Below are 26,065 nucleotides of genomic sequence, written 5' to 3' on the forward strand. Positions count from 1 at the left end.
TGTGATGATGGATTCCATGACCTTGCTGATGATTGGAAGTAAGCTGAAAGGTCTGTAGTGAATGGGATCTATTTTTGCACCTTTTTATGCAATGCAGTGATGTAGGCAGATTTCCAAGGAAATGGAAAGTGACCGAGGGCAAAATATAGGGTGAAGAGTAGAAAGAGGATGTGCAAGAGCAGTCAAGCAGAGTTTTAGGACACCTGAGCCGATGCCATCCGGTCCAGTTGCAGAGTCAGAATCGAGGGTTGAAAGAACCTTCTCCACCTTATCAGTTGCAAAGGACACAGAGTCCAAGAACAGTTGGATATGACAGGGAAGGATAGATACCAAGAGTGAAGGGTTGGGGAAACAATATTTGGACATAAACACCGAATTGAGGCATTTGGCCTTCTCATGATCAGAGTTGGCTGTGGTGCTATTTGAAGAGAGAGAATGGATGGAAGTGATGCACACTATTGGTTAAGTTTGTGCATGTTGTCTGGGAGAGAGATGGAGATGGAGTCATCTCTATTTGGGAGACAGTACAACACACAGACAAATAAGAGGTGGGAGCGGAGGGAAAGTTGTAGCTTGATGTACTCCTGGGGGTTGGGACGTCTCAGATCAGCACAAGCGCAGTGAGAAATTGAGTTATTGATGTAAAGTGAAACTTCGCCATTGGGGTGGGGGGGGGGAGGAGGGGTTCAGGCAAATCAAATTGTGGGAGACAATAGCTGGGACTAAGGACCCAGCGACATGCTGAGGGAGGAAGGATTCTGTTAAATAGATGATATCCAGTTTATCTGCAGTGGCCTGGATTGAGAGATCTGTCAGGTTGAGGAGGAGACCTCGGATGTTTGAGGTCCATGCAGTTAGCGACAGGGAAGGAGGCTTTGCAGGGGCAGGGTGAGAGGGAGGCGTTGAGGGGGCAGGGTGAGGGGGAAGGTTTGAATGGTGGGGTAAAGGGGAATCATTGAGAACATGTTTGAGGAGGGATGCAGAAATGTGGTTGTGATGCTTTGAGGGGATGAAATGGGGGGGGGGGGGGAGGATCCAAACAGAGAGGCAGAAAGAGGGGACATGAAGTGGCGGGATGCCGATTCCAAATTCCCAAATTGGACAAGATAATACGGGATGGAAGGTAATAATATTTGCTGAAGGTACGGAGAAAGGTGCTGCTGTTGGTGCGAGAGGTCGGTTGGTAAACCAAATGCTAAGCTGACAGTTTTGGAAAATAATATTTGTGAAGAAGAGGAAGAAGAAGAATAGACCATGGTAAAGAAGAAGAAGAACATGAGGAGTTCTCCTGACAAAGAAATAAGGACAGTGAAGCATTTTAAAATGTTTTTAAAGGAAGACGCAGAAACGTTTCTATGAAATGAAGATTTAGTTTGGAGATATGGAGAAAAAGGGGGAAAAAGAATGGAGTAACTTATGGGAAGTACAGGGAGAAGGAAATTCAAGTAGAATGAGATTGTTGATTGTTGTGGAGTGAAAACATAAAGTTTTTTTTTTTCTGAAGCAAGGAGGGAAAGTAGGATACATTGAGGAGGAAGAAGTCAAATATTTGGGAAGAAAGAAGTAAAACGAGGAATAATGAGGCAAAAGGGATGCAGAATTTTCACAGTTGCTACTTGCGGAGGGTTAACGTAGGCCTTGAGCAACATGGAAACAAATTCGACAAATACAGCAGAAACAAGGTCACGATTTAACACAGGAAATTGGACGGGACATAACAGCAGCACAGGGATGAAGACATAGCAGAAAAACACGACGAATCCGTTTCAGAAAACTTAGCTTTAATGAGGTGTAAGTGGCAGATTCGACCAACACGTGGAAAAATCACCGGGCTGGAAGTCAACGTTTTACAAGGAAAAGGTGGTCACACCAAATGTAGAAATTCCATACATTAATATTGTAAAATAATATTTATTTTTTGTTTCTTTAATAAAACATGATGATTATAACATCTCATATTAACCAAAATATACCACGTGACAATGAAAATGTTAATTTTCAAGTTTGTCTAAGAATTTTGCACAGTATTGTGCATGATTGTAATATGATTTAGAATGATAAGATTCTCACTTGTTATTGCTGTGATCATTAATTTTCTTATTTATTGGTTCAAAAGAATGTGTTGTGATGGACGGGAAGCAGTCTGTAGATTTAAGGGTAAATAACAATCATCTGTCTGACAGTCTGGCATGGAAGTTCAGCATTTGCATTCAATGCAGCTCTTCATCAAAGCTTTGGACATGTATTAATCCCCAGCTGAAACGAGACATCAAGCTATGGAGTTTGAAAGAGCCCCAGGAGAACGACAGTTCGTGAAAATGAATGGCCGTGACTTTAATGCGCACAGACATGACGTATTCCCAACAAGCCCATGGTCGTGATATTCTTGGGAGAATCACAGAGAATGCACCTGCTGTTTCTCCGACCTCATAAGGCAGCCATGCTCAGTGTGAGCTCATCTCCACGGAGAAAGAGGGCCTTCCATCTTTATGGTCTTTCAAAGGATGGCTGGATTTCATCAAAGGGCGAAGGTTCCATCGGGTATAAGTTTTTGCCATTCCAAATTCCATATCTCTCTACCATGTATTATTATAGAGAAGGGACTTGATATATTTTAATCATCACTCCATCTTACTATTAATAATTGTTTTAATAATCTCATTTCACACATATTCTTTCACGGCCGAACTGTAGCACCTTGAGGCCCCAATTTTTGGGTGTAGGTACGTCAGAACCTGGGCATGGTTTTTTGCTACCACACATTCACCTTGATGTCCGTTTTCATGGGACTATAAAGTGTATTTTGGGATGTGGGGTCAGGCAGTGCTGCCGCTGGCCCACAGGTAAAAGCCAGAAGGTAACCACATTGAGGCCAATAACTCCATTTCTTTTCAATGTCCAAAACATCCTGAAACCACTGCAGCAAAAGCTCACCCAGCCGGGTCGTGCTGGATATGCCCACCCTCGCCTGGAAGCACCAGCTAGCCCCCTGATATATATATATATATATATATATATATATATATATATATATATATATATATATATATATATATACATATATATATATATGACATATCAGACCCCCCCACCCCGTCCCCAACATATATATATATATATATATATATATATATATATATATATATATATATATATATATATATATATATATATATATATATATATATATATATATATATATCAGCTACATAGCACAGCCAACCAATCTAACAAAGTCTGAGTGGACTCTACTCCCCGAATTAAAAAAAAAAAACACGTGTCCCTTTGTAGAGAACCACTTCAGGTCATATGTGTTAGCATGCGCACATCTTTTGGTTATCAGAATGTGGGAATGCCACTCATCATTGGATTCACACTGATTCCTGAAGACTAACATTTTTTTTTTTGATCTGATGTGATTATGCATATGCACAGCTAACTGTGCATACTCCTGTACCTCCAAATTATTAAAAGGCCGTCTTTCTGTTTGGCATGTGGTTCAGGGTGGGGGTGCGGGTTGATGCACTAGCTGCATATGTTGTGCATGCACTGGTGAAAGGTGTGAGTGGGTGTCGTTGCGTGATGGCGTGTTTGCAGTGTGTGGAGTAGTGCGTTGCAGTGGTGTTGTGATACCTTGTGGCAGTGTATGAGTACGATGACTCTTGTTGAACCTCCCTGAATCCTTGCTCTCACACCATCCCCTTATAGATGCTTTAACCATCGGGTTGCACTTTATTTAACCAATGGGTTATCCAAAACCTTTGAGTCAATACTTTATAGAAGTGAATTTTGCAGTGAATCCAGCTTCGAGTCTTCTTGGGTATGTCTGTGTCAGCTTTGCACATCTGGATTTGAGGATTTTCCCCCATTCTTCATTGCAGATTTGATCAAGCTCTGTCAAGTTGGATGGGGAGCGTCAGTGAACAGCAATCTTCAAGTCTTTCCACAGATTCTCAATGGGATTCAAGTCTGGGCTTTGGCTGGGTCACTCAAGGACTTTCACGTTCTTGTTATGAAGCCATTCCGGTGTTGGTTTGGCTGCATGCTTTGGGTCATTGTCCTGTTGGAACATAAATCTTCACCGCAGTCTCAGGTCTTTTGCACTCTGAAGCAGGTTCTCCTCAAGGATTTGCCTGTATTTGGCTCCATTCATTGGTGCCTCTATCCTTACAAGTCTCCAGGTCCCTGCCACTGAAAAGCATCCCAATAGCATGGTGCTGCCATCACCATGCTTCACGGTATGGACGGTGTTCGATGGGTGATGAGCTGTGCTCGGTTTCCATCAGCAATGGTGCTTTGCATTCAGGCCAAAGAGTTAAATTTTCATGTCATCAGACCACAGAATAATTTTCCTCATGCTCTCAGTCTTTCACGTGTTTTATTGCAAACTCCAGGCGTGCACCCCTCCCTCCCGTAGTGTATAGCAATGTTTTGTGAGGTGTTGCTCTCCCCACCTGCACCCACTTCCTCGCTCTTCTCCCCTTCCTAGCTTCCGCTCCCTCCTCTCCCCACCCTCCCTCCTCTCCCTCCTCTCCCTCCTCCCTTCCCTCCATCTTCTCTGCTTCCCCTCTATCACTCTCTTCCCCCTCTCTCTCCCTCTCTCTTTCTCCAACCCCACCCCTTCACAACCCCATCAGCAAAGTGACGGGTTGTATTTGCTCATACTATATATATATATATATATATATATATATATATATATATATATATATATATATATATATATATATATATATATATATATATATATATATATATATATATATACACATACAGAGGATGTACATACAGTATGTATGTAAGAAATTCAGCTTTGATGGAATTATTGAGTAATACAGCATAGCTAAATATTTCACATAGTTTTAGGCAAGCATCCAAACAGATAGCGCTTCCAGACAGGGCTTGAACAATTACATCATAAATGATGAGCTCGATGGTCAGTGCACAAGAAGAAATGACAGCATCACAAATGTTTAAAAGCATGAAAGATAGCGACTCCAAGTTACACAATTATTGTATAATACCTGGATTACTGCTACAGGGTGTTTTAGAATATATGCAATGTTTTTTACATTTATTCATGAACAAATTAATGATGATAAAAATATGCAGTCATGACTATCATCTGAACAAAAGTTTACTTTTGCAACTTTGTAAAAAATGAATGGAGGTGCAACATATCGCCACTCTAACTTGTTATTTTCCCCACAATATGATCCGAACCAGCTCTCTCCGAATTTTGGAAGACCCTCAAGGTTTGTATTGCAAGACCCAAGCTACGTCACATTATAAAGTGAATGTGTCAAGCTCTCGCTCTTGTTTTGTCTTAAACATCATGTGTACTCATTTCATACCACATGCATGTCATTATATTTTTCAACAATTATTGAAGAGAGTGAGATTTTATGCAATGCAAACCGTCATTATTTTCATTAGGAGTCATTGCTTGAGTTATAAAGTAACTTTTATTATTTCATATGCAGCCTGTTGCTGCTGGTTGCATCATTGCTGAGAGCACGGCTGTGCCGCTGATGCAGTGCCTTCTATTCTGTCTCCAATAAACTGGTACTAATTTTTTCATCCTTGGAAGGATGACAGGCTGTCAACCCACCTGGTGTTATTTAACAAAATTGCAGGCACTCACACTGAAGACCCTAATATCTTAAGCCAGCCACCAAAACTGTAAAACAAACACCAGGCTAATAAAGTAACTAAAACACATATAATCACATTTTATAATGTATGCCATCACAAGATGAGTGTAATTGGAGTTTTTTCAGTGTGGAGATAATCGCAGCCTTTTTACCTCTACCACCGAAGGCGGATGGAGGTTATGTTTTCACCCGTCTCTCTGTGAGCAGGATATCTCAAAAGGTTTTGATCAGATTCATACGAAATTTTCCAGACAGGTTTTGTGTGTGACAAGGACGAATCGATTCCCTTTTGGTGAAGAACCGAATCCGGATCCGAATACAAGAGTTTATTAATTTGTTGAAGTGATTCTTCACCATTCAGTGATGGGGCAAAAACAACATATAGCATGATATTTCAAAAGGTTCTGGACAAGTTATGACAAAACGAGGTGGGTGAGGTGGTTAGGTGACAAGAAGCCAATTAGATTTTGGTTTTGGCCCGGATCCAAATCCGGCCTATCAGCGGGATACAAAATGGAAACTGTTCAGCCTGGCGGAGGTACTGTATGTACTCTACCGAGTGCCCTTCTAGTTCTCTTGGCGACTCACAATTCTGCGAAGATGGGCATCCACTATTGTAGACAAGTATTGATTTTTACCAACGATTTTCAGCTCAAAATGCTATTGTGACCAAAGTAATACTCATATGGTACACACTCGTCATAATTCAATCATATCTCATCAGTTCTGTAGATAGATCAGACAAATAAATATGAAAATATCAGTGATAGTTGAGTAATTTGGGTGTTAAGTAAGTAAGCTAAAATTGCTTAAATGACCTTGGATATTAGATTTTTAAATCCAGCAGTAAATGTATCCTTTTCAGTGACCAATTATCTCTCTGGAGTGGGATAAACACAGGCCCAGAAATAGCATCCAGGAACTGCACTGCATCATCAAGTCAGATAATTTGCTCCTGTGGACACAAAGGAAAATAAAATTGATCTCATTCGCTGAATTTAAAAAGTATGGTTGCCTAAAACAACTGTGTCAATCCATTCTCACTCGGCCTGTTGAATACTGCTGTGAGTTGAAAAATCATGCTGATTCTTGCACGTCCAACCAGGCAGCTGCCAAGCAAGAAGGAAATCCTAGAGCCTCTGTGAATCAGAAAGTTCCATTCACTACCAACCTGCAATAGAAATTTTGCCAAACAAAATTTTAACAAAACCTGTAACAGCTCAAAACACATTTTAAATATGAAATTACCTTCAAAAAATTAATTTACTGAATCACACAGCAGCGCCCAGGGAGAATAAGTGAGAGACGCATCATATTTCAATGACCTGAGAACATTTACGGGTTCACATCGGCTTGCCATTACTTGATTCCATGGCCTGGTGTTGGCTTAGTAGTTAGGGTGGCTGGCTTCAAATCATAGGGTCCTCAGTGCGAGCCCCGTTAGCTGCTGAATTAACACCAGGTGAGGTCGACTCAGCCCGTCATCCTTCCAAGGTCGGCGAAATGACCACCAGTGTATTTGTAGTGGGGCACAGAATCAATGGCACAGCTGCGCTTCTAAGAAACGATAGCTACCCGGTAGCCCAGCTGCCATACGCAAGAATAGAAGAACTTGATTCCATGTGTGGCTAGTTGTACAAACCATCACGATTTGGAATTTAAATACCACTTTCTGGTCATTCATCCATTAACCACTCTATAATCCTCGCAGCTATTTCATTAAGGCTGATTGAAGGCTTTGTTTCACTTCCTATTTCATTGTGCATTGCTCTTTCACAGTGTGCAGAGATTTATTGCACCCCTCCACTCCCTCCCCCATGTGAGTTTCAGTAATTACTAAAAAATAAATGGTTGCTTCTTCACAGAGAAGAACTTTGTACTATTGAGAAATTGTCTTGTTACCCTCGCCAAAGGAGAGGGTAGTGCATTTGGATCCGTTTGTTTGTCACTTGCAAAAAAAAGAAAGTTTTTTTTTGACAAGTATGTTGATCACCTCTGTTTGTTTGTTTGTTACTTGGCGAAATCTTCGATTTTGTCAAGTATGTTGGTCTGTTCCGTTTGTTGGTTTGTTTGTTTGTTTGTCTGGTCGTCTACAGCCCAAACGGCTGGACCAGTCGTTCTTAAAATATTACACCTGATAGGCAATCCACCTGAGACGGTCCGCATCCAAACCGCGTCTAAATCGGACTAAACGTCACGACCTGACGTCACACAACGTGAAAATACATTTTTGGACATAACTCGGTGACTGGAAATCATTGGGACTTCCGGTTGACGCCAAATTAAACTTCATTCAAATATCTAAATGATTACTAAATGCATCTTATTACAAATTATGCATAGTTTTCGCAAGCGTACGACGTCAAAGTTTTGCCTATTGACGTCATTAAAAAAATATATTTACGCTCGTGTGCAGCCGAAACTACTGAAGCAATCGTTCTCAAATTTTAACACGTGATAGCCAATCTTGCTGAAATAGTCTGGGATCAAATCACGTCATAATCGCACTTAACGTCATGACGTTACGTCAAAAAAAGGTCAAAACAAGCTTTTGAACATAACTCAGTAACCGGAAGTCGTAGCGACTTCCTGTTGACGCCAAAACAAACTTCAATGGAATATCTAAATGTTTTAAAATGCATGTTAGTACAAATTATGCACAGTTTTCGCAAGCGTATGACGTAAAATTTTTTAGCAATTGGCGTGATTTAAAAAAATTCTCTTCGTTCTACAGGTCACAATTCTTAACCGATTTGGATGAAATTTTAACAGCTGATAGAAATCCACAGTGCACAAAGATCTCATTTTTGCTGATGTTCAAGATCAGGATCTGGATTCTGCATCACTTTATATTATTGCCCATTATAAACCAATGGGGAATTTTGTGAATTACACATGGCTATTTCTCAAACAGTTTTGCACTTATTATATTGAAACTTATACTGTCTATTTATGAATGTAATATTAACATGTGTACAAAGTTTGATCGAAATTGACCCAAGGTCAAGGTCAGGGTCACCCAAAACATGAAAAACACACATATAAAATACATATTTTTGTTTTACAACATATTTCAAACCTGATAACGGCATCGTAAAGCTGGTTGAAAAGCAGTTACTAGGTATTTTCAAATATTTTCTATGATCAGAATGAAGGCAACAAGCACCGATGATAAGTTGTTGAATGTCACATGGTGGCTTTGAATGAGTTGTGAAAATTTTCAATCTGCTGCCATTACCATGACAACGCGCGCCTGATAATTGTTATTTGTGACGTCGCGTAATTATATTAATGTACGAACAAATAAACACCATACATTCCATGACATTACAGCTTGGACCACCACACGGAAAGGTCAACTAATTCGCCAAGTGTCGGGCTAAGCACAATTTTTCATTGGTTTGTTTGTTTGTTTGTCCGGTCGTCTACAGCCCAAACGGCTGGACCAGTCGTTCTTAAATTTTTACACCTGATGGGCAATCCACCTGAGACGGTCCGGGTCCAAACCCCGTATTCATCGGACTAGACGTCACGATGTGGTGTCACACAACGTGAAAACACATTTTTGGACATAACTCAGTGACCGGAAGTTGAAGCGACTTCCTGTTGACGCCAAAACAAACTTCAATGGAATATATAAATGTTTAAAAATGCATGTTGGTACAAATTATGCACAGTTTTCGCAAGCATATGATGTCAATGTTTTTAGCTATTGGCGTGATTTAAAAAAAAAATTCTATTCGTTCTACAGGTCACAATTCGTAACCGATTTGGATGAAATTGTAACAGCTGATAGAAATCCACAGGGCAAAAGGATATGTGACTTTTGGTGATGTTCAATATCAGGATATGGATTCTGCATCACTTTATATTATCGCCCATTATAAACCAATGGGGAATTTTATGAATTACACATGACTATTTCTCAAACAGTTTTGCACTTATTATATTGAAACTTATACTGTCTATTTATGCATGTAATATTAACATGTGTACAAAGTTTTATCGAAATTGACCCAAGGTCAAGGTCAGGGTCACCCAAAACATGAAAAACACACATATAAAATACATATTTTTGTTTTACAACATATTTCAAACATGATAACGGGATTAGTCCATTTGCCAGAGAAGTAACCTTGTTGTCCTCAAAAGTGTGTGGTTTTATGGTGGTTTCTAGTTCACAGGCATGCATAGACAAAATTAAGCTTGGTTGCCCAGATGGCAACCATGGGGAAATCTGTTATTTTTGTGCAAATACAAGATGGCCGTCATCGATCAGGCTGAAAATATAACTTTTTAGGTCATGAACTTAAAATTACACACGAGACATCTTTTCCATATAATTTTGGCACGAGGAATCGATATTTAACCTTATTTTTGTGATTTGAAGTCAATGTTCGAGTTCCTGGCAATTGTTTGCTGTGTGAGATACATTTTGAATGACAACAAGGTCACTATTCTGACAACTGGACGCTCACATACGACATTAATGCGAGTTACTAATTCATTGTTTTGTTTTTACAGATATGGCCGATTCAAGGTGCATTCTTCCCGTGTGTCATGGTGGAGGGGAATTGAAGAAATTCGCTGATCAAGGGATCAAGACATTGATCTCCTGTGCCAAAGCCCGTGGAGATGAAGAGCTACGTGCAAAACTACAGGACATTGTTGATGGTGGTGGTGATGCTGTTCACATAGAATGTCACAAAGGATGCTACTGTACTTACACATCAAAACAAAAAATTGAGAGACTTCGTAAATCACAGAAAAGAAAAGCTGAAGATGATTGTGTTACAGTGACAACAAGATCTCACACACAGTCAACAGGCAGTGGTGCGTTTGTTTACAAACATGACTGCATTTTTGTGGCAAACAATGTTTACCTGTTGATGACAAACATCCAGAAAGATGGAATCGTGTTTGTCACTACATGACTAAAGAACGTTTTGACAAGGAAGGTAATCCCATCCCAACTATGAAAGATGCCATCATTAATGCTGCTGAGCAACATAATGATGAAGTCGCCAGAATGGTGAAGTTACATATTGGATATTTGGTTGATCTCCCTGCGGCTGAGTGCAAATACCATGTACGCTGTTATAACAGTTTCATGACAGTCCCTAAATATGCTGATTTGCCAACTGGTGTTGCAGAAGAAAGTGCCCTAAAGAACGTCATAGAGCGCATGAATTGTGACAGGTCAAAGATGTGGAATAGCATTGAACTGCATTCCCTGTACTGTGATCTTGGTGGCAAACTCACTCGACGTGATATGTTTAGCAAACTAACAGACTGCATGAGTAAGGACATTATGTTAGTTCGGGTAGATGGATGTGCTACCATTATTGGTTTCCGTGAGTCCATTGCTAACCATCTGAAAATGGTTAAAGTGGATGATGCAGATGAGAGGAGTATTGATTCTGTGGTAAGGCAGATCAAGAAGGAGGCACGCTCAGTCAAGTACAACAGTGCCAATTATGACCTCTCAGAATTTACACAAGCCAACACAATCAAGGCAACAAGCCCAACTTTACTGAGGTTGATTTCAGACTTAGTGTCTGGTGGTGAAATGACCAAGAAATCTCTAAGCCTGAGCCAGTCGATTCAAAGTCATGATTCAGGTACCAGAAATCAGACAACATTAGGACTGGGTGTCAAACTACTGCACCGCCATGGCAGTTCTGATCTTCTAAAGCTCCTTCATGAACATGGGTTCACAACGTCATATGATGAGGTCCTGAGATTCAGGAAATCCGCTGCTCATTTTCTCGGTGACAATGCTCAGCTTCTCCACCAATTCATGGGTTTGAATAGAATGCATTCAATCATGATGAAGCAGACATTACAATGATCTCACACCTGCTCATGGCTGCTGAATGTAATGCAAGAGTGATACGTATCCTCTCTGATGACACTGATGTTTTTTATTGATGGTTTACTGGGTTTACCAGCGCAACATCCAGGCCACAGTGCAGATGGAAAGGTGGGATGGAGCAATTTGGGATATCAACACCACCTGTGACCAGCTTGGCCCCAAGTGTCTGCAGCTTTTAGGAATGCACTACATCACTGGCTCAGATACCACGTCATACCCATACGGCAAGGGCAAAGTGTCAGCCCTGAAGACACCGAGAGCTGACAACTTCCCTGGTTTGTACTCCGCACTTGGCGAGCTGAGCGCAAGCCATGAACAGCTCATGGAAGCAGGGCGGAAATTCTTCTGTGCCCTGTATGGTCAGCCAGAAGGTACCACGATGAGTGAGATTAGGTACTATATGTACACAAGGAAGTCTGGCAAGCCCCTCAAGCTCATGGTATTACCTCCAACTGAGATCAATCTCTTCCTACATATTTTGCGTGCACATCTACAGACAGTACTTGCAAAATCAGCTGATCAGCAGGCCCCACCTGAACTTGACATTACAAAATATGGATGGGACATCAGAGATGGAATCCCAGTGCCAGCAACTTCTGCTACTCCACCAGCCACTTTGGACCTCATGGATGTTGTGCGTGTGGATGCAAAGCAGAGGGGAAGGCCTGCAGTACTGCAAGTTGCAGTTGTCACCATGAAAAGATCTCCTGCACGCTATACTGCACTTGTGGTTGCAGTGACAAGTGCTTCAACCCACACAAGACTGTGGAGGACAGTGAAAGTGAAGTGGAAGAAGGGAGTGTCGAAGCAGAACTGGAAAGAGATGAGGATACAGAAGGGGACGAGTACAATGAATGGGAATGAACAATACGTAAGTTGTCTACTAGGCTCTATGTCCTCTGTTCCTAAGATGTCCAATATGATGACATGACAATGTGGATGCTTTCTGATGATCAACATACTGTTGTGAACCATTCATGACTTCACTTTTGCATTGTTGTTGCATAATTTTCAGCAGAAAATAGTCATGGACATTTCATGTGAACCTCTATTTATTCCTGAACATAAAAAATAACCCCAAAATTGAATTCCTCATGTCAAAATCATATGGAAAAGAGGTATTACACAGGATTATATGTTGACCGATTAAAAACTTAGCCCCATCGTCTGACCTGCAGCGACCATCTTGAATTTATGGAAATTACAGGAGTTCCCCAAGGTAGCCACCCCGGCAACCAACCTGAATTTTATTAATGGACCCATGTTATTCCAAAACAATCATAAAACCATCCACTTTCCACATTAACAAGGTTGACAATGGAGCACATAATAACGGCAAATGGACGAGATCGTAAAGCTGGTTGAAAAGCAATGTTCCTAGGTATTTTCAAATATTTTCTACGATCAGAATGAAGGCAACAAGCACAGATGATAAGTTGTTGAATGTTACATGGTGGCTTCAAATGAGTTGTGAAAATTTTCAATCTGCTGCCGCTACCATGACAACGCGCGCCTGATAATTGTTATTTGTGACGTCGCGTCATTTTATTAATGTACGGACAAATAAACACCACACATTCCATGACATTACAGCTTGGACCACCACACGGAAAGGTCAAATAATTCGCCAAGTGTCGTGCTTAGCACGATTTTTCATTTGTGTGTTTGTTTGTCTGTCCGCTCACCTCCAGCCCAAACTGCTCAACAAATTGTTATGAAACTTACAGAGATTAATGTTTTGACCCTGTGACGGTCCCTCATTGAAGTTTTGTAAAAATTGCTCTTCCAAAAAGGTCTACATCGGCCAATCGGCCAATTTGAGCCAAATTTTCTAAAAATCCTCAAATTTCATTCTATTGACTTGAAATTTGAACAGGATTTGCAGATCAGGTCAGTGAATCCAACCACCTCTTACTTTTGAGGTTATCCTTGGTCAAGAGGTCAACATAATAAGGTCAACCCAAAATAGGCCAAATTTTTAAATTGCTTCTAAAATTGTCAATTTTCATCTGATGAACTTGAAAATTGAAAACCATTTGCATATCAGGTCGCTGAATTCAACCACCTGTTAATATTGAGATCAGCATTGGCCAAAAGGCCAATTTGGGCAAGATTTTCTGAAATCCTCAATTTTTATCTGATTGACTTGAAATTTGAAGACCATTTGAAAATGAGGTCGCTGAACTCAACCACCTATTAATTTTGAGGTCAACATAGACCAAAAGGTCAATATTGGCCAAATTTCAAAAATCATCAACTTTCATCCGATTGACTTGAAATTTGAGGAGCATTTGCATATCTGGTCACCGAATTCAACCACCCATTAATTTTGAAGTCAACATTGACTAAAAGGTCATCACAAGCCAAATTTCTAAAATCCTCAATTTTAACCCAATTACCTTGAAATTTGAAGCGCATTTGCATATCAGGTCACTGAATTCAGCACTTATTAATTTCGAGGTAAACATAGGCCAAAAGGTCAAAATAGGCCAAAAGACCAATTTGGCCAAATTTTCTAAAATCCTCAATTTTCATCAGATTGACTTGAAATTTGAAGAGCATTTTCATGTCAGGTTACTGAATTCAAATACCAATGAATTTTAAGGTCAAAAGGTCAACACAGGACTAACTTATAAAATTGATAGGGCTAAAAACAAAATATATCACTGCAACATAAATACATATAGTTGTGGAAGAGTTTTGACAAAACAAGGTGGTTGAGTTGGATAGGTGACAAGAACAAACGGATTGGATTTTGGTTCGGATCTACCCCCTCAGTGGGACACAAAACGTGAACTGTTCTTCCTGGCAGAGGTATGCGTTCTTCTGAGTGCCATTCCACTTTGTGCTGTTTTGCCAAGTTTTCACTCTGAGTGATTTTTCATTTGTTTATTTGTCTGTTTGTCTGTTTGGCTGGACAGAACTTTCGTGTTTTTCTCCGCAACCACTCATCGGATTGAAATGAAATTTTCATCATTGGTGCGACTACTCATGTAGAATATTATAATGCTAATAGGGATGTCACAGATCACGTGGTGTGGCAGCCATATTGAAAAAACGGAAAAAAATTTGGACCTGTGTATCTCTGAAACCGCATCAAGGAAAAAATTGAAACTTGGCACATATCAAGTACTTCTCATGTGGAATGCGTGATTTTTTTACGACTTCATAGGTTCCTTCGTTATGACGTCATAAATGCATATGTAGAACGCTGCATCCGATCAGTATGAACATTTTTGAGGGTTATCTTGAGATATAATGTTACACAATTTTTTTTGATGATGTCATCGATCACGTGCTTTGGCAGATATATATATATATATATATATATATATATATATATATATATATATATATATATATATATATATATATATATATTTAACCTTCAAAAATCTTCTTCTCTGAAATGGCTGAACCAGTCATCACTGCCAGCAGTTATAAAGTGGCAGTTATAATGATGTCTTTTATTAATTACGTAACACACCAATACACAAATGCCACACAAAATATACCATGCAAAACAGCACAAACACCACACACCACCACACAAATCAAGTCCTGGTGAGGGTCTGCAATCTCTGATTGCTCTTTTTCTTGTTAAAGTTTTTGTTGATGTTAACTTGTTGATCGAATGCATTTGCACGTCTCGTTGAGTACCCCAATGTGAACTTCTTGTGAGGTTTATTTGTTTAACATGGTGAAATGCTTGTGGAGGATCTATAACACAAATCATGCAGACAAAGATGAGACCACACTGAAATTCACTGAAAAACACTTAGCCGCTGACCTTCGGGGGAAGTGATGCAACTTCCTGGGACAATCTGGGAAACCCGCGACGCCATCTTTGTGGCGTTATTTTTCTTTCTGCAGTCAACGAGGCAATACATTTCCTACTCCCCAATGATATATCAACCCATGGGTTTTGTTGGTGCTCTATCCTCTGTTTGATGAATGTCAAGCAAGTAAACAGCAATATAAAAATATGGTATAATTCAGCCAGGGTCACAATCGAATTCCTGGGTTCTCAGACTCAGAGCAGACATGCCAACCATAATGCCACCGAGTATGGTTGTCCAGGGTCTGGTTGCCACATGTCTGGTTGCCATATGCTCTTGTAGCTGTCAGTCATATCTGTTACCGTGCTTCCTCTCCTTCCCTAAATCTTTATATGTTCATTCATTCCATTGCTTTCTTCTGAGGTTGCTTGGTAGTCTAGAATTTCCTCTTGTTAGAGAACATGCCAGATGGTTGCTTTGGATGCGAATCAGAATATTTATATGACTGTTTTGCTTGTTGCTTGCAAGAAGAATCTGAATCTTCATGATTTACTACTTAGACACAACATTCAACTCTCTGCTGCATAATCTATGCTGTGAATATAATTTATATTCACAACATTTTGCATGTACTAAAAAGTCTCAGCCAAAAGTAATTGTCACAAATGCAGGTAGTCATTCAGAGCAACCAATTTATTTCCAATGCAACTGTTAATGTCACGCATTAATGTACTCTGTATGTGGAATGTAGGCTTCAGAATTGACTGACAAATTGTATTTTTACTGATATGGTTTATCTAAGACACAGAAGGATTCTGTGCTGATGAATAATATGAGCTGAAGCAGAGGATGGAACAGAGTGCAAAAGTGATGCGTACAGGGGAACAATGGGCAGACAGAATGGGAATTGGCCTTTCACTAAAGGCATCATCTGCAATCATGGTCCTGTCAGAGAGTTTTCCATCTGAACTTTTGTTTTCCTGTCTTTTTCCAGATCACAATTGAAGAACGGCATTCTCATGGATATGATATTGTGCTTCAGAATCCATGGGCATCTATCACAGAACATTGAAATATTGGAAAATTTTCCTTGAAAGTCATTGTAAAATTAATAAACAGTAAATGTAGGACATCGAGGGTAAAAACAAATAAATAAATGTGATAGAAAGATCAAATGTAAATTAAGTTAAATTAGTTTTCCCACCAATCATTCATGAAACATATTTTGTGACTGTAATATTTGATCATTGTATTAAATCGAATGAAGGTTTCTCATCAATTTCCACCATATTCCATCATTAATCTTTCAAAAGCTCGGTCCTCGTCTGTCTGAAAATTCTTTTCTTCAATATCTCTGACCTGCCGCTATATTTTGGGTTTTCCAGGGTTCATGTCATGTGTTTAACGAATACCTTTGTATTTAAGAAAGGAAAGCTCCCTTTGGAATTTGATGCAAAAACAAAGAAAATATCAAATAAAAATAAAACCTGCAGAGAGTGGTGAGTGGCATGCCAACAGGACTTCCAGTATCACTGATGATACATGAAATCATGACAAGATGCCTCAATAAAAACAAAATTAACCTCGAAGGGCACTCGGTAGAGTGCATACCTCCGCCACATAACACCTGATCCAAGAGAACATATCGGGCCCAATACATTTTTGAGATATCGTGCTACATATCGTTTTTGGCCTTTCTAGTTTGAATTGCGATTTAATGGTTTTCAATGACAGAAGCCAATCTTCCAGATAATCTAAACCAGGATATTTAGGCAATCCTGATGGGAAGAAAATATTGAACACTTAAAGACACCAAGATATCATATGCTGGCTCACTTCAAAGCAACCACACATCAGGTGGTGAGTTTCGCTCCTTTGGCAAAGTGTCAGCCAGATTGATAACAGCATTGCTAAATCAACAATCGAAAGTCACATGTATGTGAGTAGATGTTTTGTTCTGCATTTGTATACATTTCATTTTTTTCTGATAGATAATATTCAATGGCTTGGCTATTAATTTATTCGATGGAAAAGATAGCCTAGTGAGTTTTTTTCCAGACCTGAGACATTGTGAAATCTCAGAATGCATACGGGTGTGTTTTACACCTTCACATGAACAGAGTATTTACAAAAATAATGCAGTTGATAATATTTATTTATTTGATTGTATCCAGTGATATTGGTGCAAAGGTAACAGCATGTACCTTTAAGCTGTCTATTCTGGATTTGATTCTCGAGCCGACAATAAACTGACAGGCAGGGAGATGCCTTACAAAGTGTTTAGTCCCTCCGATGGGCGTTATGCTTTGAGTGTCTCGTCTGCTAGCATTATTTGGTGGATGTTAAGGATCGCTGGTGTCCTTCATGAAGAGTAGGCAAGCTATCGCCAGCAGGTCAGGTCAGGTATGGGAGCATGTGCCAGAACAGCGCGTCGCTGCGTCCACTTTCCGCCGGTACTCCAGGGGCCTCCGTCTGGCCAACCCCAGGCAGATGCCAGGCCCATCCCCATCTCCTTGAGATGGTGGTCAACCTGCTGCAACCATGAGGCACGTGGTCGGCCCACTGGCCTCCTCCACTCATGAGACTCCCTCGCTGAGAGAATCTGGTGAGCAGGATCAGCATCAGGAAAACGAGCCACATGTCCATACAGCTGCAACTGACGCTCACGGACTATGCAGGTAACAAATCTCATCCGAGTCTCTCTCAGCAACCGCTCGTTGGACACAAAATCCGACCAGCGATAGCCAAGGATTCTCCGAAGACACCTGGTACCAAAGGAATTAAGTCTCCGTCTCAGATCCTTGGTCAGAGTCCAAGTCTCGCACCCATAGAGCAAGACTGGAAGTACCAAGGACCTGAAGACTCGGACTTTCGTCCTCCCGCACAGGTACTGGCAGCGCCACACCCCATGATCCAGTGAATCCATGACTCGCCAGGCCCGACCCAGACGTCTATTGACCTCTGACTCGCAGCCAGCAGAGACATGAATATCACTGCCAAGGTAAGTGAATCTCTACACGACCTCAACATCCTCACCACAAACAGACACAGACAGGACAGCAGCATCCAAGATGTCACCGAAAGCCTGGATCTTAGTTTTTGACCCAAGAAACCCGTAATCCCAGTGGCTCCGACTCCTCATTCAGCACTTCGAGGGCCCCCAAAAGGATGTCTAAAGTCTCCGCAAAGATGACTGCATCGTCTGCAAAATCGAGGTCCGAGATCTTGACATTCCCAAACGATGCACCGCAACTTGATCTCTCCGACATCCTCCCTAAAATCCAGTCCATACAAGTGCTGAAAAGTGTGGGGGCAAGTACACATCCCTGACGAACTCCAGTAACAACTGGAAATAAGTCAGAGATGGTACCACCACACTTCACAGCACTCTCAGAACCAGAGTAGAGTTCAGACATCAGATCGATCAGTTTTGGTGGCACCCCACGAAAACCAAGAATCCTCCAGAGGACATCCCGATTCACTGAATCGAATGCTTTACAGAGATCAACATAGGGTGCAAGCAGCCCCTGCCGAAACTCTCGTCTGCGTTCGGTGAGGACACGAAGGGCAAGGATACGGTCAATCGTTGACCTCTTTGGTGTAAAGCCTGACTGCTCTGGACGCTGGTGCTCAAGCAGATGGTGGCGAACCCTATCAATAATTATCCGAGCAAAGACCTTGCCCGGCACTGAGAGCAGCGTCACCCCTCGGTAGTTGTTGCAGTCTTGGCGATCACCCTTCCCTTTCCAGAGAGGGACAACAAGGCCCCTCTTCCAGTCAATTGGGATGATGCCTGTGTTCCAGGCAGAGCACAAAACTGCATGCAACGACACAAGTGCAGCATTTCCACCAGCCTTGAGAAGTTCGGCATGGATGCCACAAATCCCTGGAGCTTTGCACCGTTTCAACTGGTTCACCGCAGCCCGTGTTTCCACAAGCGAAGGTGGACCACAGTTGATTCGTGGGTCAGCAACAGGGATTGTAACACCCTTGACATCCAACTCGACAGCTGGGGGATCAGCCTGGTACAACCGCTCAAAGTAACCGGCCCAGCGGGCCTTCACTTCAGACACCTCTGTCAAGAGCCTACCACTCTTTGCTCGAACTGCAGTGCTCCGAGGGATGGGCTTGGATGAACGTAATGCGCGAATTCCCCTGTAAGCGGGACGAGAATCACCTGTCCACAGGTGATGCTCTACCCCCTCACAGATTCCTCGCACATAGGCCTCCTTGTCCACCCTCAATGCACGTACAGTTTTATGCCTCAGCTCTCTGAACAGCTCAGCTCTGCCATTCAGCCTGGCCCTGCGACTCTGGTCAATGGTATCCAGTGTCCCTTGAGAGACAAAATTCGTTTTTGCCCTGCGGTGAGTTCCAAGACATCCACCGGCAACATCAAGGACGGTGGTCTTGAAGGCGCTCCACAACTCTTCAGGACCCCCCAAAGCACCCAGACCCCCCAAGTGTCCACTCAGCCTGTTCGCAAACTCCTCAGCTAATCTCTCATCCCTGAGCTTGGCAACATCCAGCCTAGGCTGGGATGGTACCATTCTACAGGATTTAAGGTGCAGCTTTAGAGTTGCTACAACAAGCCTGTGGTCAGTATTGAGGAACTGAGCACTCCGGTAGACCCTGCAGTTCTGGATCATCCTCCAACGACCGTCAATGAGGACATGGTCAATCTCCTTTGCCACACCGCCAGCGTTGGAATACCAAGTCCAGCGATGAGCTTGTGGGCGCTGAAACCATGAACCAGCCACCCTAAGTCCATGACTTCTTGCAAAGTCAAGGAACTTAGTGCTATTCTGGTTCATAGTTCCTGACCCATGGGGACCAACACACACCTCATAACCATCCCTATCAGTTCCAGTCGATGCATTGAAATCCCCCAAGACTAGAAGTGTATCTCATCTGGGGCACTGATAAACCACAGACTCGAGTGTAGTGTAGAATGCATCCTTCACGGTGAGATCACTCGCCTCAGTCGGAGCATAAACAGAGACCAGGGAAATGACACCTAAGGAGTGACGAATCCTTAATCTCATAATACGCTCGTTGACCGGTGTTAACTCAATTATCATTGGGGTCAGCTTATTGGACACAGCTACAGCAACTCCTTGGGTATGGTAACCATCAAAGCGACCAGACCAATAGTAGGTGTAACCACCCACCATTATCTCGCCGCAATCCGGTCTCCGAACCTCAGAGAGAGCTGCAATCCCGATGTCCAAACGCTTGAGCTCAGATGATAACAGAGACAGGTGATCATCCTCTCTTAGGGATAGGACATTCCAGGCACCCACCCGAAGGGACCGCCTCAGGTTAACCCAAGGAGACCGCCGTCTGATGGACGACACCTCAGCACCACTCCGACATACTCTCCCGCAATCTGACCCAGGGATGTTACCCCGTGGTTTCCCTCCTATCAAAGATTGGGGGTCCCAAAAGCTTTGCCCCAATCCCGTCATCCGGTGAGCTGCCCTGCGAAGGGAAGCTGCACAGGAGGTACTCCCACGGAGTGGGTTTTCAGATTTTTTTGCGTTTTTGCGTTTTGCGGAATGAAGGGTTTTACGGTGGCCGGAGTGCAAATCCTGCCACCAACCTCCTAATAAGAAGTAACCCAACTTCAGGAGGACGTCTGCAGACACAGTTGGGCACTAGATATGGATGGCCGTTGGCTCGCAAGGAGCTCCTCCGCCCTTTGACAGGTTTTGTTTTTAATCCTGCTGGGTGTCCATATCCAAACACCCTCCTCACCAGAAAACCTGGTGGGGGAGACGGTTTAGTCGCCGACAACCCGACCATGGAACAGGTTAGTACAGGTTTACATGGTACCTGTAGCAGGTCACAGATCGAACCTGACCTGACACATATCGCCAGCCCCCTGAACAAATTACAAATATTTTCCCAAATCCCATTCGGTCGCACCAAGCACCTTTCCCAAGTCAAACAATTTTATTAAAAAGAACAGGTACTTGGGAAGCACAGGACATGTTACAGAAGAAGGGTTTTACCAAGCATCTTGTACTGATGGTGATTGAGTGGTTCAGTCCATCGGTCACTCCGTACAAATTTGAGTCTTTTGCTTGTTTAATTAACCACCTTCATTGGAATATCTCAAAAATATATAATGTTACGCAGTGGGCTTGAAGTTTTGTCAAAGTGTGCAATTAGGTTTAATACTTTGTCAAATATCATTGGTTTCTCTCAAGTCCAGCACTGTCCGATTTATGACAGGACAATATAGACCTTGTTAGTTTGCTGTTGTTAATACATGAAATTAGAATAATAGTGATAATAAGCATTTTTTTTTCAAAAAAGCTCAGTGTCAGTAGTACAGCAGCTATGATAGTTACATGCTGGGTGTGAACAGCAAGAAAACACATGCTGACCCTACCCGTCACGATGGAAGCTGAGCCGACGTGAGGCTTGTGTCACAGCTGTGGAAAAGCTTTCCTTGTTGGACACCTGTGAACGGATGTCCCATCCAGAGGGGCTGCCAGGCACCACTTCCAGAATGCTCACACCATGGTGACCTCTCACCCTGTCAAAAAACAACATTAATGCAGTTACATTTCCGCCACGTTAACACATCTTCACACAAGGAGAGAGTGCTTTTCATACATACATTATTTTTGGATAAATTAATGAGGCATCACATGTGTTTAAGCTTCAACAAGTGAGTCAGAAAACCCACAAATCACATTATATGCATGCTCGTGAAAACACACCAAAGACGTATCGCAGGCATGATAAATACTGCATCTCTTCATGGGTTATCTGTAGTTTCAATGGCCAAAGTGCACAGCTTAGGTTGCATCTTTAAAAATAGTTTATAACATGCACACAGGTGTGTACACCTGATGAACCTCATCACAAATAATTGCAAGCTTCAGGAACATTAAATGCATGTTCGTGAAAACACCCCAAAGACGTATCACAGGCATACTAAATAAGCTTTTAAGCAGACTCAGTGGTGGTGTAATGGTGAGAGCATCTGCTATGAGTCTGGAAGGGAAGGTTAGTGGTTCAAACCCCAATAGAGTCATACCAAAGAGATAAAATGAGAAGGGAACTCTTTGATGTCACCAGATATGTCTCTGCCCACAATATTATGTCACTTTACATACTTGTAACAAGTTTGATTTAAATCCATGAACCCAGCTTCAAAACATTAAAACACAGCTTAAAAATAAAATAAAATTAGAGCAATCAGAGATTGCAGACACTTGCCAGGACTTGTTTTATGTATTTTTGGTGGTGTATTTTGTGGCGTTTGTGTACGAACCATGTGTTACATAATTAATGAGACATAACTAGAACTGCCACTATATAACTGCTGGCAGTGATGACCGGGTACCAAGACATCCCACTTTGATGCAATCCCACATTGATCAGACACCTCACTGACCCATGATGTTTATTATTATTCAATTTAATTAAGAATGGTATAAAAATAAATTAAATTCAAATAAAAATGGAAGACCAAATAGGTACAGTACTGCGTTGGATTTGTCAGAAGGAGACCAAACAAGCAAAAAAGCAAAGAAGGAGTAATCAGGAGGAACCTGAATAGGATTTGGGTTTCAGCTTCTACTCCTCTATCCTCAAACCCATCCAGGCACAACCAAGTGAGCCATACCCAAAAAAACAAAAAATCAAAAATAACCCAGATCAAAAAAATTCAATAATTCTGGCTGCTAGAGTATGCATCCAATCAGGTTGAAATTTAAAACATATTCCCAATCACTACTAATTATGAAATTGCACATCACTTGATGAAGCATTGGAAGAGAAGTAATTTAAATAAAAAGATTTTCCTTCAATCCAATATGGTTGCCAGACCACATGTGACCTGTCAATTAATTGTGAACACCATGGTATCCCCAAGGCTTGGGGAACATGTGTGTGAAGTTTCCCCTCGATCTGTCCAGCTGTTCTGGAGAAGGTTTTTAAAGGGTTTTAGGGTAAATCCAATATGGCTGCCAAACCACGTGAGCTATGATGTCAGAGGTGGGACCGTTTTGTTCCTTATCAATAGGCGGTCATATCTGTAAAGTTTCTCCTCAATCTGTTCAACTGTTTCGGAGAAGATGTTTGAAGGTTTTTATGTCAAAATATGGCTGCCGAACCACATGACTGATAACATCATCAATTTTTTTCTGTGACCAATTTATCCAAAGATGACCCTCAAAATTTTCCATAATGATTGGATATAAGCATTCTACGTGTGCAATTATGACATCATAACGAAGGCACCTTTGACATCAGAAAAAAAAAATTCATACTCATTCCCCATGCTGAGTACTTGCTTGCTTTATGCCAAGTTTCAACTTTTTCCATGGTGTGGTTTCGAAAATAGAGATAAAATTTTTATCCTTTTTTGAAAAACCCGATGTTGAACACGTCCTCACCATTTCTCGGACATGCATTTACAGATGTTATTCGAACTTGACACACAGATATTGAATGATGGCTAACACATAAATGATGGCTTTTTTTCCAAGATCAGATTCAGGATGGCTGACTGGCAGCCATTTTGTGACTTCAATGTGGCCACAACCATTTCCTGAACATGCATGGTGTGATTTTATTCAAACTTGGTACAGACGCAGTAGATGCTGGCATACACATGCCACTCACTTTATTTTACGATCTCATCAAAGATAGCCGACTGCTAGACTGGTGGACATTTTAGTTGCCAAAAACAACCGGGTGTTGAACACGTACTCAAACATTTCTCGGACATGCATTTACCAATCTTGTTCAAACCTGGCACACTGATAAGGAATGATGACTTATATATGCATGTCGTTGTTTTTCGAGAGAAGATCCAAGATGGCCGACTGGTGGCCACTTTGTTACTTAAAAGTGTCCCCAACCATTTCTCAGACATGCATGGTCCGATTTTGATCAAACTTGGAAAATGGCACATGTCACAAGTGTTCTTATACGTCACATGACCACTCAAATCGGTTGCGAATACACATAAAGTTTGTAAATATGGGCAAGCCCTTTAACTCAGTAAAGCAAAATTACTAAAACCACAGTGGCGATGACATTTTATGTCTTTTTATCCTTGTTTGATTCTAGGGACCTTTAAGTTGGCAATCATAGCACTGGCTTGATGGGCCTAATGCCCTCCTCCTGCAAAGAAGTGCCTTGTCAGGGAATATGTAGGCATGTATGTTACATGGTGACACCGGGCTGTTGAAAGCATATTCGTTTCCAATAGAGTGTGGAAGATTTAAGGAGTTTGACAGGAATGTCTTTTGACAGCATAATGGCAGAGTCCTGTGGAAATTCCATGTAATGGAAAATGTGTCTTCAAGTCAACTCCTTTCTTCTTCAAGTCAGCATCCCTTCCCCCTCCCAACTCCAAGTATGCATCCCCCTCCCTCCTGCTCCCAACTTCAATTCCACATCTCTGCAAGTCTCCCAACTCCAAGTATGCATCCACTCCCCCTCTCACATGTTATAAGCTTCATTCAGCACGGATCGGTAAATTGTAATGTAAACTGCTTTATGTAAGGAGCTAATTTTGATTGGAGATGGCAGTATTGTACTGTAAGCAGGCTGGTGAGATTCGTGAAGGTGCTGGAACACTCTCAGATGAAACTTCCAGTATGGACGAGAATCACATTTGCTGGAATACACAGGATTGTTCTGTGAAATAAAATAAACCCGCGAGAGGGAGGTGCAGACAGAGGAGTGACACGCAACAAGAAATGTGTTTTGATCGTCCCATGCTCGATTTAACTCTGATGAGTGAATGAGGTGTTAATGTCCAGAGTGGTTGCTAAAGGGGCTGTCACACCTTGACGTTTTAGCCAGCATATGGCAACGTATCAAAATGTATGTAAAACGCTGGCGTACGCTGAACTATTGATGTTTTTTTTAGTTTTGGGCATATAATAACGTGTTGGACGTATGCATAACGTATTAGTAACGTACACAGAACGTTTCAATCACATATAGATAACTTATACCAACGAATGCTGAGCGTGTTGTCGGCGTTCACAACCTATGCCCAACGATAGTTTAACTTATGCATAGCGTGCGGCAGTGTATCGCCGATGATCACGTGGCGTAGGCTATTAATAGGCTGCGGCTCGACGATTCAAATCATAACTGCACTAGACATCGAAGTGTGAAGCCGCTTTCACACCTTGACGTTTTAGCCAGCGTTTGCCGACGAATGAAAAATTTGCCGAACCAAGCTGGCACACGTCGAATACGTTATGGGTAAGTTTTGTATACGTTAAGAGCATGCTGACATACGTTGTAGTACGCTGGCATACGTCGTCATATGCCGAGTACGTCGAGAAATTTTCAGTATGTTGAAAATTTCTCAACTTACTTGGCGTATGACATACGTTCCGCATACGCTGGCCATAAGTTGTAGGCACGTTACGCAATCATTGACACATGTCGACACACGTTACTCATAAGTCGAAACACTTCGAGGTAATGGTTAGCGTCAGTGTTCCAGACTCCCTGTTTTTTTTTTCTTTTTCTTCGGTATGACGGTGATGTTGACACTTCAATATCTAGTGTGGTTATGACTTAAATCGTTGAGCGGCAGCCTATTAATTATATTATATTATAACCACACGAGGAATCAAAGTGTCAACATCACCGTCATACCGAAGAAAAAGAAAAAAAAAAAGGGAGTCTGGAACACTGACGCTAACCATTACCTCGAAGTGTTTTGACTTATGAGTAACGTACAAGTAACGTGTGTCGACGTGTGTCAA

General features: G+C 41.6%; 1 protein-coding gene across 1 annotated transcript in view; it reads right to left on the minus strand.

The window, feature by feature from the left end:
• The window catches only part of LOC147010839 (transmembrane protein 132C-like), a 741,813-nt gene that overhangs the window by 279,587 nt on the left and 436,161 nt on the right, over window positions 1-26,065 (minus strand). Inside the window, exon 3 of the mRNA XM_085859640.1 lies at window positions 21,706-21,852. Within this exon, the coding sequence (XP_085715766.1) occupies window positions 21,706-21,852 (147 nt within the window). The remainder of the gene's footprint in view (window positions 1-21,705; window positions 21,853-26,065) is intronic.

This window comes from Eptatretus burgeri, chromosome 16 (genome assembly GCF_056783735.1).
Source record: "Eptatretus burgeri isolate ZD-2024b chromosome 16, Ebu_testis_v1, whole genome shotgun sequence".
NCBI classification, from domain to species: domain Eukaryota; kingdom Metazoa; phylum Chordata; class Myxini; order Myxiniformes; family Myxinidae; genus Eptatretus; species Eptatretus burgeri.